This window comes from Hippoglossus stenolepis, chromosome 3 (assembly GCF_022539355.2).
Source record: "Hippoglossus stenolepis isolate QCI-W04-F060 chromosome 3, HSTE1.2, whole genome shotgun sequence".
NCBI lineage: Eukaryota > Metazoa > Chordata > Actinopteri > Pleuronectiformes > Pleuronectidae > Hippoglossus > Hippoglossus stenolepis.
In genome coordinates this window covers 19360760-19373417 of record NC_061485.1, presented here as the reverse complement: position 1 = coordinate 19373417, position 12658 = coordinate 19360760, and the positions used below count along the sequence as shown (strand labels likewise).

General features: G+C 43.3%; 1 protein-coding gene across 5 annotated transcripts in view; it reads left to right on the top strand.

The window, feature by feature from the left end:
- The window catches only part of LOC118105479 (calmodulin-binding transcription activator 1), a 52925-nt gene that overhangs the window by 1766 nt on the left and 38501 nt on the right, over positions 1 to 12658 (top strand). For all 5 annotated transcript variants that reach the window (XM_035153322.2, XM_035153319.2, XM_035153321.2 and 2 more), the window contains exons 2-3: positions 518 to 613; positions 5519 to 5622. In XM_035153322.2, coding sequence (XP_035009213.2) covers positions 518 to 613; positions 5519 to 5622 — 200 coding nt within the window. The remainder of the gene's footprint in view (positions 1 to 517; positions 614 to 5518; positions 5623 to 12658) is intronic.

Genomic DNA, 12658 nt, shown 5'->3' with positions numbered 1-12658 from the left:
AGAGAGGATGTAATAATTTACGAGCCTGTGCCATGCTGAATGAAAGCCAAATGAATCGCGGCTCCCGAGGCAGGAGTCAGCCATCCACTCTTTCCATCCTCCGGCAGATGTGTGTGGCACCAATCAGCAGAGTACACCAGTGGGCATGAGAACAATATCCAACATATAGCCTGGAAGACCATCTCCCTCTGCACTGGTTGGTCTACTTTGTATCATAGCAACAGTGGTCAGGGAAACAGAGAAATGATGAGAGAGAAGAGAAACTAAAGCTGGGTACAAGTTAGTCACACACACGGAGGCAGTGTATCTACTGTGGCCAATCGATCAGGGGACACAATGGATGCAAGTTAGTGGATCAGAAAATGGATCAGCCCACATGCATATCACATGGAGTTTTATGTCTGGGCTTTAGAGGAGGACGGATGAGGTGCGGTGTGTGTGTGACTGCCAAGGAAACAAAAGTGTGGAGCATCTTCTAAATATGTCTCTTTTTCCTCTCTTTTTTCTCATTTTGTAGGACTGAAGAAAATAAGAAATCCAGAGCGAATGGTCAGGATCGCTGTTGGTTACACAGGACACACCCCTCCCAAGAGTGACGACACTGACGCCAACAGTAAGAGACACACATATACTCTTCACACTGTTTGTGCGTGCGCATGTCTGCGAGAGGGTGTTTAAGTGCTGCTCTCGCATTTGTCTGTAGCGCAGGGTGACTCTGGGAGCAAGTATAAAAGCCTTCTGGCAGAATGATGTGATGCAGGAACTGAGGTCTCCTTCTCATGTGCTCTGTAACAGATCACACACATGCGCACACACGCACGCACGCACGCACGCACACACACACACACACACACACACACACACACACACACACACACACACACACACACAGAAAGCAAGCACACACTCTGTGTCTCCCTGCTGAGACATCATTCCAATTCAGCTTTGTTACACATCATGTTTATTCATGCATGCCAGTACAGTATTAGTGAGCTCGCGCCTACACACACACACACACACACACACACACACACACACACACACACACACACACACACACACACACACACACACACACACACACACAATAAGGCAAGGCTTACTTTGGCTATCAGTAGTTTATTGTCATGCCTAATCTGTACACATGGCATTATGTATCTATAATCCTCAATGGGCCTGGTTAAACTAGAAGTGAGATGGAGTGTGTAATCTGGGGTCACAGCATGGTCGTGTATGGAAGTGTGGAAGTGTGTGGTGGGCATGTGTGTGATTGCTGTGGTGTGTTACAGGGACTATAAAGGCAATGATTGCTTTGATTGGTTATTGATTCCAGAGGACATGACACAGATGCATGTCCCTGCCTCTCTGTCTGCCAGTGTGCAAGTGTGTCTGTGTGTGTGTGTGTGTGTGTGTGCGCACGTGTGTGCTTTGTTTGTTAGGGGGACACATTGCAGGAAAATAAACAGATGTGAGGAGGAGCAGACCGACATGGTACTTAGTGAGGTGGTGGGGGTTATGGTTATAGGGAGGGAAGTTATGTGGAAGCCCCTCAACATGCACAGACGCACACGCATAAACGCACACGCACGCACACGTTTTTTCATTTCGGAAGGAGCAGATGGCCTCATACCTGCACCAGACCCTCTTATTTTGTTTAGAGGGATGGGAGAAAACGTGAGAGTCACAAAATAGCAAATGAACAAACAGAATAGAATAGAATAGAATAGAATAGAGGGGAACAGAGAGTTCTGTTTGGGATGGCTGTTTAATATGAGCGGAGACTTCCTGAGCCTATCCCTGTCTCCTATCTGTTCTCGCGTCCCAGCTGGAGGATTACTGGAGGAAAAGTTTATCAGCAGAATGATAAAATTAGCATGCACACCCATCTCTCCATCCCTCCCCCCCTGCTCTCCCTCTTTCTGTCGTCTCTCCCTCCTTCTTCCTGCACACTCGCTCATCCCATGCTATGCTCCCCCCTTTCTTCTCCCTGCCCTGGCGCTTCCTCCTGCCGTCCCCCCCCCACCCCCACCCCTCCCACCCCACCCCCCCCACCCCGCCCCCTCCCACCATCTAGCTGCTGTGCAATGAGCCTTTCTTTCTGTCACATTAATTCCATCCCAAAAAGGGGGAAAATGTGAAAATTTCCCCTGATGCCTCCTAATATCAGTAGGGGGAGAGTTAAGAGTTGCATTTGGAGCATTTTTCTCTCTCTTTGCTGAAGAGAGTTTTATAATTAACTGACAGCCATCTCACAAGGGCATTGGCTTGTTTCTGTGTTAAATATGGAGATGACAGTTTTATGAGGTAAAATATTCATCAGTCGGTGGCTGCTCTTCTATGTGACTCCAGTCTAAATTATGGCATTTGATAGGCTACCACCAAAGCAATGTTTCACTACGGTTGAACACTTTTACACTTTTTAGGACGCGTACCTCTATATGACTTAATGAGCCATCAGTTTCACATTAGCATTCAGACTTTGTCACTCTTTTGGACTCTCTTTTAGCCGATTAGCAAGTGCGTGATCTATGTCGAGCCTCTTTGGGGTGTGAAAGCTCATCAGCATTCAACAAATCTGCAAAGTTGTTCTTCCATTCCTCGTCAGCGAGGAGAGACATTGTAAGAATGGGTTAAGATGATGGCTCTGTCCATTAAGGTGTGGTTTGAAACAGATTTCGGCACCAAGGTCACTGGTAAAAAAATGTAATAACACCACTCTGGGATAAATTCTGTTATGTGGCTTCCTTAGTCGACATGAGCTGCATGTATATGTGTGAGTCTGTTTGCATGTATGAGTGTGCGTGGGTGTTTGTGTGTGTGTGTGTGTGTGTGTGTGTGTGTGTGTGTGTGTGTGTGTGTGTGTGTGTGTGTGTGTGTGTGTGTGTGTGTGTGTGTGTGTGTGTGTGTGTGTGTGTGTGCCTACGCATGTGCTACGGGCTTGTTTGATGTGGTGGTTCTGGTACATTTCAAAGGCGAGGCTCTGATGAGAATTCTTCAGAACAGCAGGGGGAGGGGAGGGGGTTATAGCCAGGAGGGGTGGGGTTTAAACGCTGATTGGCATTCATAGCGGAGAGGCTGGAGTGCTGCTAAAAAAGAAATTAGGCTTTAACTAAGCTGCACCATTCAGCTGTTTAACTAAGCTGCTGCACCGTTCAGCTGTTTGAAATTCTGTCTTCTCAGGCCTTCTATTAATAAATGCATAATTGATTAGGGGGAGCATACGTGCCTGAACACACTTTTACTGACACAAACACACACACATACTCAGGCAGGTCTGAGCACACACACATAGACCCCACTCCTGTCTTCTTACAGCACTCATCTGTCTTTGTCTTACCTTGTTCCATCTCTTGTCCTTGCAAAATTCTTACTTTCTGTTTCGTCTCTTTCAAAGTTTTTCTTTTCTTCATTAAGTGTCTCTCTCTGGCTCATTGTCTCTCGTCTCCCCGCTCTGACAGCCCCTGCACCCACCCACACCCACACACATCACCTAACATATCTCTTTTTTACTCTCACTCTGTCTGCCCTCAGGTACAGTATAATTCCTATCTTCCCAGGGGAGTCTTGAATGGACGCCCTCTACTCAAATGCTTATCAATAACCTTTGAGTGCTTGCTCTCTTTGACTTCTGAGCGGCACACCCGTTGGGCATGCACGCACAAACAGGCACACACACACACACACACACACACACACACACACATGAGGGGCTCTATTTGTGCGGACGCTTAGCGCTGGTGAAGTGGTGTATCCTGTGGCGCAGAGGGATTTTTTTCTTTACCCACACCTATTCAATATTTTGGTGATTCTCTGCGCGCTGCAGTAGGAGGAGAGTTTCCCAGGTAATCCAGCAGCACCATGTCGTGTTGGTGGCGGTGCAGTCTTATAGCTCCCTCCGAAAAGCAAACCTCTATTATTCCTAATTTGCCTGCTTGTATTATTACACATTCTGCAACCAGTATAGTCACATCACATGCACTGAATAAAAATGAAAGGAAAAGACTGTCTATCACTGTTGTCAACAAGCTTAACAAAGAGGCTAAAATCAATGCTGTGTTTTCAATACTTTAATACTTGACTTCCTTTACGGGTTCTACTAAAGACCTCTTCTTTAAAAATACGTCTCAAATTATATTGTTACATTTTTTTTTAAGTTTGCTATGCCCGTGATTTTACCTAATGTACCTAAAACAGGAGACATTATATTGGGGACTATTTTCTGCTGGTGTATGGATGTATATTTACATCAACAGAAGGGTGTATGTGGGATTTAACAAAAAAACAACAACCATGCATGTGTTCATTAGAATAATGGAACATTGGTGTGATGATGTGACTCACTGGTGTGTGTTTTGGACAACAGAAGAGGTTTATGGCAGAGAGAGAGAAACATGCTATCAGGTTTTGTTTACACAGAAGGTGTTTGTTGATAGTATCAGTTCCTTGCTGGATTTATTGACAAAAAGACCACCTAGAATATCACTTCTTCCTGGCAATAATGCCAAGGAGGTAAAAGTTAGTCGATTTTAACCAACCTGTGATGAGCATGTGGATCATTGTGGTTGTAAATAATATAGTGCATGATTACGCACAGACAACTTGGTCGTCCAAGGACTTTCAGTTTGTTCAGAAACAAAAAAAACTTTGAATGAAGCATCAGCTGCTCATGGCTGCATTTTAAGGTGCTGGGTTTTCAAGAATGTGCAACTTTCTAGCTTCTGCAGAAGAATATCAGTTTCCTCTTGAGGAGGTGGTCTGCAGTCCCTACTCCATTACCAACCTGTCTGTATAACACTCAGGGGAAAGCATTGCTTTTAAAGGGGATAAGAGATGCCCATGTGATTGGCCTTGATGGTAACCAACCCCAAATGTACTCATAATGTATGATAATGGATTCTTCTTAATCCAAATCGGACTCAGGTGCACTGTGTACCTCCACCTGCTGTCCAAAAATAAGTCAATGCCACTCTCTTTGTGCTCTGCACACTTAGCCTTGATCGACAATCATCAGCCCTTCTTGTGTACGACCCTTTAAATCAGTGAATAATATAAAATAAGACAGAAGCTTATATAAACAGATGACATGGTAATTTTTTTAATAGTTCGTTTGCAATTTGCTGGCTCTGTCCTGTTGCATTGATTTGGAATAACAAATTTACTCAGCCATACAAAACACCAGCCCGACATCCCTTTTCACTGCTATGCCAAAAATGTGGATGGACCAAATTTTATTTGAACAAAATTAATTAAAGCTTCTGTCCTTCACAGGCCTGAACAAATCTCTTTGCGACTTCAATTACTCAAGGTGACATCGAGCCATTAGAAATGCCACACAATAAAAGTTTGTTATGATTTTGAGTCAGCCAGATCCCACAGATGCTGCGTTTTGGTATTCTCCTCTCACCATGTCTCTGTGTCTGATGAGAAATTTCTCCTCTCTTCCCACTCATCCCTCATTTATCTTCCTTTATCTTTTCCCCCTGTCCTCCCCCACCGCCCACCCCGCCTTCCACTCCAGATGAGCCTGGCCAATTGAAGATCTACCTTCCGAAGAAGTTGCTGGAGTGTCTACCCAAATGTTCCTCTCTGCCCAAGGAGCGCCATCGCTGGAACACCAACGAGGTGAGAATGAAAACACGCTGGAAAGTGAAATATCTGTAACAGTGAGATGACTCTGATTTTTACTGGTGATGCATCTCCAGCTAATTTCACATTGAGAGATGAAGAGGAGGTAAACAAACACAATGGCAGCTTTTTATTGTGTGAAAAAAAAAAAACCTGAGCTCCCAGCCAGAGTCCCACTGACTGTACATTCCATTATGTTGTTTCCTATTACACTTTGTAATCCAAACAATTATGGGTCAAGGCGCCGGGATCAGTCTAAAACTATGGGATCTTTCCACTCCCTGATGTTTGGTGGGTTCAACAAAACCCATATGGTCAATACGATGGAAATGTCTGAACTTCACATTGTTGCTATGCAACCACAGAAAGCTGTTAAATGTGTGGCAGACTTCTGCACAAAGTTGCTTTTTCAGCTTTGCGTTATGTGTGAAAATTATGCTCCACTTATAGTGTGCAATGTTGTTCTGCAAAACAAAGCAAAACATTGGAAATTAAAAGCTGTCTGCGAGGTATAAACAACAAACACAGTGGCCATGCACCCGGAGGATTTGATCATAAAAGTGAGTTAAGTTTAAGTAACCTGGGGCTTTTTGCACTTCACTGTAGTCAGTGTCAAGTGAACCATATTTTTTGAAACCTTTATTCGGACTGTAGTTTTCACACAAACACATGGTTACACCTCATGAATATAGGGCTGGGTCTGTCATGTTCGGGCCAAAATTAGCATCATATTTGCAGCATGAACATTACAAATTCAGCCGCTGGCGAAGTGGTGCAATGTAAAATGGGGCAAATTGGTTTGGGACAGCTCTTTACTCAGGACCATAGATGACCCTGAATTAAACATTTGGGGTGAGAAAAGCTTGACAGAGCTGCATGTTGTTTCAGACTTAATCTGTTAGCTTTAGCTTAGGGAATTGTTTGATGGGTGGAAATGGTTGCAGGCATTTATCGTCAATGACTCCTTGTTCATGCATTTCATTGCACAGCTCTCCACCGGTGGTTTGCCCCATTCATTGTGATGTGGTTGGCCTCTGCGAGGACATTTTCTCCATGTGCAGGCTGTGCACTCCATTATGGATGTGTGTTTGTGTGTTTGTGTTATTGATTACCAAGTCCTGCATTATTATGCAATGCAAAGCTGATTTGGCCTGTGGTTTTTCTCTCAGGAAAGTCATTACATTTTTCATGCAATCCATCTCAATGAAGGTCATACTGGGAGTTAAGCCCGGCGCCTACTGAACAGTGTGCACACATGAATAGGCAGTGTGTCTGTGTGTCTGTGTGTGTGTGTGTTCAGAACAAGGTAGCCGCTGTTAGTTAGGGACTTCCACTTTCATCAGCCTAACCAACAGCAATTGTGCACAAAGCGCAGCGACGAGACCAGAGCACCTTGTTGCCTGCCCCCTCTCCTGCCCTTTCTCCCTCTTTTTCTCCGTAAGTCTCCCTTTCAACTTACCATCTACTCCTCTTCATCTTTATCTTTCATTTCCTCTCCTCCCCCTCCCTTTCTCTCTCCTTCTCTCTCTCTCCTTGGCGCTCTCTCTCTGATGAGGAGGTACAGGCTCAGTTCAGGGGGAGGTTGGGTGTCCCTCAGCGAATTCCTTCAAAGCTCCTTTTCCACCCAGGCATAAAGTTTCCTGCATACTTAAACACTCCATTGTGTCTGCTGCTCCTCTTGCTTGATGCTTTCATAGGAGGATGCGCGATGTGCATCTAATGCATGTTTGTGTTTCAGTCGGTGTGTGTGTTTCTAACTGCATGTGTCTGTTAGGGATATGCACAATGCCAGATTATTGTGGTCGATTATTTTGTAGCTGCTGCAACAAAGGTATTGATTTTTTTCCACTGTGTTTGTTATCTGTCTGTATTGCAGACAACGAAAGAGCTATAGCAGTTTTCATCAGCAGCACATTGAGAATTGAAATCATCATTGGTCATCAAATTTAATACAGAGAGAGAGAGTTTGTATGTCCAACATAGAGTGTAGACTAACACAATCTTATGTGGGATTTCCAGACCAATAAGATGTCAGCTGTCAAAACAGCTGTCAAACTTAAATCAATTTTTTTATTCAGTCCCATCCCTTAAATGTGTATGTGTGTGTTACTTCAAAAAGTAATACTGTTCTGGTCGAGATATTGCTCATGAAGTGTGATGATATGTCATTGACAAATTGTTTATGTTAAAATCGCCCAGTAATTATTCGGCATGTATACACATCTGTGTGCATGTGGGTGAGTGTGTGTGTTGTCAGTGCGTGTGCTTTTTGGGGTTTTCAAAGAATTCTTCAATTCAATGTGCTCACGTATAAGGAAATTCGCTATTGTTTTTGTGTTTCCTCATCCTCACTGTTTGTGTTTCTGTTTATACATGTCTGCATTCAGAATTAGGATTATCCTTTGTGTGTGTGTTTGCATGTGTGTGTGTGTGTGTGTGTGTGTGTGTGTGTGTGTGTGTGTGTGTGTGTGTGTGTGTGTGTGTGTGTGTGTGTGTGTGTGTGTATGTGTGCGTGCAGGCACTGTGTGTGAATAAGAAGAGCACAGTGTGATAGATAAAGAGATTACCTTCCTGTGTTTTGATGCCTTTGATTAAGTCAGTCGCAATCTTTACAAGTCTTCATCTGATATGTCCCTATTTTCTCATTTTTCTTGGCATGTGTATGTCAGTGCGTGTGTGCGTGCATGTGTGTTTATTTTCTTGCACGTGTGCGCGATTGCATATGATCCTCTGATCTCTGTTTTGTCACGCATGGCTCTTTGCTTGGCCTCCCACAAGCACTGAGCTGTGACCCCATACATTTCTACTCAGTGCACTCCTCCTTCTCCTCTCTGTCCTTTCCTCTCTTCCTTCCCTTCCCTCTCTTCCTCTCTCTCTTTTGTGTACCTACTGATGTGTGAAATTATTCTGGGATGGAGGGATGGATTCCTCCCTGAAGGGCTGAGCAGAGGCGTGAGCCTTTTGTTCAATAATAGATTGGGGGTGTATGTGTATCTGTCCATGGTAATAGACTATAGACTAGTTTTAGATAACAAACCACACTCAGGTGGACAGACGGATGGTAGAGTCTGTTTTATTCATCCATCGGGATAGCCCTAACCCTGACTTGTTTGGTTTGGTTTCAGCAGATTCTTTGGAGCACTGAAATAAGGAATGAAAGTTCTTTAAATCTCGACAAAGACAAACTTCAGAATCTGGTCCTGGGATTCAAGCTCATGAAAAGATATGGCTACTCTTGAGGGGACCCTTGACATCCTGACTCATATTTTAAGATGCCAGTCTGGGTTGAATAACAAATAAACTTCCCTTTAGAAAGATTACATTCAAGCTATGAAATATGCATGCACATGCTATGTTGCATGTTAAAGGTTCCTACTTTAGAGCAGCCCCCTACTGTGATTCAAATGATGCAACTGTCAAATGGTTTGGTACAGACTCGAGTAGACCACACAGACGACAGCCGTCTGTGCCACAGTGCTTCTGCATGTGAGTGGGCGCTACGTGTCGCTCAATTGTACAGGCGCAAAAAAGCAAAGGCATTATTTTGGTATCAATGCTATGAAACATGCAGTGTTTTATTGCGCAGCTCCGCTCTCATTGCGCAGTGATATATTGTGTCACTGTGGTGTGAAGGCAGCTCATCGACAGTTCACACACGCCCATGTCTGGCTGTGCCGCCGCATGACACTAACATGATTGCTTGAATGAGAAGCAGATCAAAAAGCATATACATGTTAGACCACTGCCCCATCCGCCTCCTGTGTGTGTGTGTGTGTGTGTGTGTGTGTGTGTGTGTGTGTGTGTGTGTGTGTATGAGTGCGTCAAGGATATGTGTTGCCATGGTAACAGATTGTGCGTGTGTGTGTGTGTGTGCGCACATATTCCTGCTAATGTTATGATCAATGTTGCATGTGTGACACAAACGCTCTTTATGATTGTGCAGTACATCAAAGGTGATAAGAAAGACGAGATATTGTCAGCATGTCGCTTGTAATGCCAAACATGTACAATGGATCCCCCCCCCAAAAAAAACTAATGGTGAAGGGCGAAAGCTCTAAATCTCAGGTAGAAATATCACTCCCGCTCACCTGTGCATGCTGTGCAAGCTTCTGTGAGCGCCTGTGTCTAGCCCAAACAAAGCGCTGCGTGTGTGAATGTTTAATGTATTATTTATGTCAGTATTGTTTGTGAGCCATTAAATAGATACATTCAATTAAATATGCATGCATTGTATCCCTACATGTCTTTGTAGAGATATTTCCCATTTTTCCCTGTAGGTGAAACATGAAACGGAGAGGTGTGCAGAGAGGAAGTTAACACGGGAGGGATGACGTTAAACGCCAGTTAACAGACGATGCGAAAACAAATACTAAGGCTTCATTATTGAAACTCAGGGCGATACAGTTAGCACACAGCCAGTCCCGGGTCTCTGTGCTCCATTTATTCTGTGGTAAGGGTGCCCTTGATTTATGACTTTGATGTGTGAATCGCTAATGTCCAGCTCACACTGGCTCCTGCTGACACTCTCCATTTTGTTGGCCGTGCCAGAGCAAAGACAAACGTAACGGGCCACTGGAAACTTAGAGAAAGTTTCATATTTAAATGAAAGGGGTATGCCATTTGTGCATTTGTTAGAGAACATGTTTGGAGGAGACGTGTGTCTCTGTGTGTGTGTGTGTTTTTGTATCTGTGTGTTTATGTGTGTGTGTGTGTGTGTCCCAGAGTCTGCTTATGGCTATAACCTCTCCAGTTGACATTGAGCTCTGCACTGTTGCCGTTTACCAGAGTAAAGCATAGTTTAATGAGGGGGCAAAGAACCCAGTGCACACACATCAGATGTTCGCACACATGCATGCACACACATGTACACACACGCATACGCATGCACACCATACCAGAGGGGTGTTGCAGAGCTCCTTGTGTTTGATTCCTTTTCTTTTCTTTTTAATCATTCCTCTGTCTTTTGGGTTGAGAAATATTTTATGTTTGGAGAGCGCCAAGTTATAATCACTAATTAGTCCTCCAGGCTCTCTCTCCCTCCCTCTCTCTTTCCCTCCTCCTCTTTGTCTATCTCTCCATCTCTCTCTCTCTGAGCCAAGCATAGCCCAATTAACACCCATTGTCATTTTGTGTCTGTTGTGACTTCCATTTCCGCTCGAACTCCATACTGTCATGCCGACCAAACGATGACAACGTGAACCCAATGTGCAGCAATGCAAAGAATTAATTACTTTAGATTCATTCTATTCATTAATGTTATTTCCTTCTGTATACATGTCTATTATCCAGCGAGCCTCTCATTTGCACAAGAGCTTGTACTATGGATGTGGCATAGATTGTTGGGATCTGTATTTCAGTGTTTTTCATGTCATGCAGTTAGATCAACACAAACAAGTTCACAAAGGGCTGGGATTAACCAGGTTTTACAAGTCTAGTCAGGGAAAGCCAGGTGTCTGAGTCTCTCCTCTCCTCCCATCTCCTCTCCTCTCCTCTCGCTCTCTCTCTACCTCTCCTCCTACGCGACTGGAAGCCCCACATTTTTCTCCTGTGCTATTTTCTCCGTGTTGCACAGACCCACTATTTATCTTGCCCACTATAATTTGACACAAAATATTGTTAACTGGAGACACAGAAATATATTAAACAGTGGGAATGTGTGACTGTGAGTGCGGGGCTGTTGTGTGTGTCTGTGTGTGTGTGTGTGTGAATTTGTGTGCCTCAGCTCGTTTGTGTGTGTCTTCATGTGTTTCTTTGAGTGTGCCTTCTGAGTTTTAACTTCCTGTTACTTTCCAAGCCCAATCAAAAGGAACCGAATGACCAGCAGTGTCTGCTGTAATAAGGAGCCGGGCTGTGCAGTGGAGACAAAACCTTTTGTAACCTTAAATGTCCCCACATAGAACCTCCGTAATATCTGAGTCCTTTGTAAATTAGATTTAATTCATTTGAGACCGATAAAGCATTCAAATGTGTATGTGTGTGCATGTGCATACACACGCAGATGTGCAGTCGTTGTGCTCCTATGTTTGGAGGAATTGTACTGTATGTAGAGCTTTGTCTAGAAAACATTATCACTTTATTTAAGTTTGATGATGTTCTGTTCCTCAGACTTTGCAAGGCCTTCAGGAGTCTATAGCAATTTATATGCTATAGACTATAGACTAGCATCTATATCTTACAGCAGCACGTGGCAATTTCGCATCTTCACTTCTCCAAATAATAGTAATAATAGATGTCAACAAAACACAGCATAAATTCAGTCAACACACGAACCACTAGAACCCTCTTGATTTTAATGAGGGTTTTTTTCTTTTGCATCTTTGTTTTTCTGACTTAGACATTCTTCAAGATCTCTGAAGCCAACACATATTTCATACTCTGTGCTCATGTTTTACGAAAGAAGCTTTCAATCAAACGTTTTTTTTCTCATTATGAAATTGCAGTTTCAGCTTGTCATGTTTGACTCTAAGCAGATAATGGCACTGAAGTCCAACTGTACACCCTTCTCACAATATCAGTAGGAGTTTTTGTTCTAAGTTTGGGTCTGATCTGTTAGTCCCATGTGTTGCTATCCTGATGCCCAGACACTTTTTCATTCAAGCTCAATTCCTCACTCTGTGGTAGTCTCCATACTCAGTTATTTGGCAATATTTTACTGTAAATTCTTGTGATAAGTATCTGCAGACACCCGAGACTGCATTAGTTATACATGAGTAATCTGAGGGATTCTTTACAGCGTATATATATATATATACGTATATCAGGTAGACAATTGCACAGATACCATAACTCCAAACATATTGATCAGAACTGCAGCCTTAGTCTTTTACTAAACATGAATTAAATGTCCAATTTTCGGATTTAATGTATAGGTGAATAGTGTTATCATTATTATTGTTATTATTATTAACTATTTCACATTTCTACATGATTTCTGTTGTTGCTGCCGGTATAATGCTGATTGTTTTCCTGAAGAATTTGTACAGCTTTTACACCAGTGTATTTAAACAGACTTTTTTCTAATGCAACATCATAT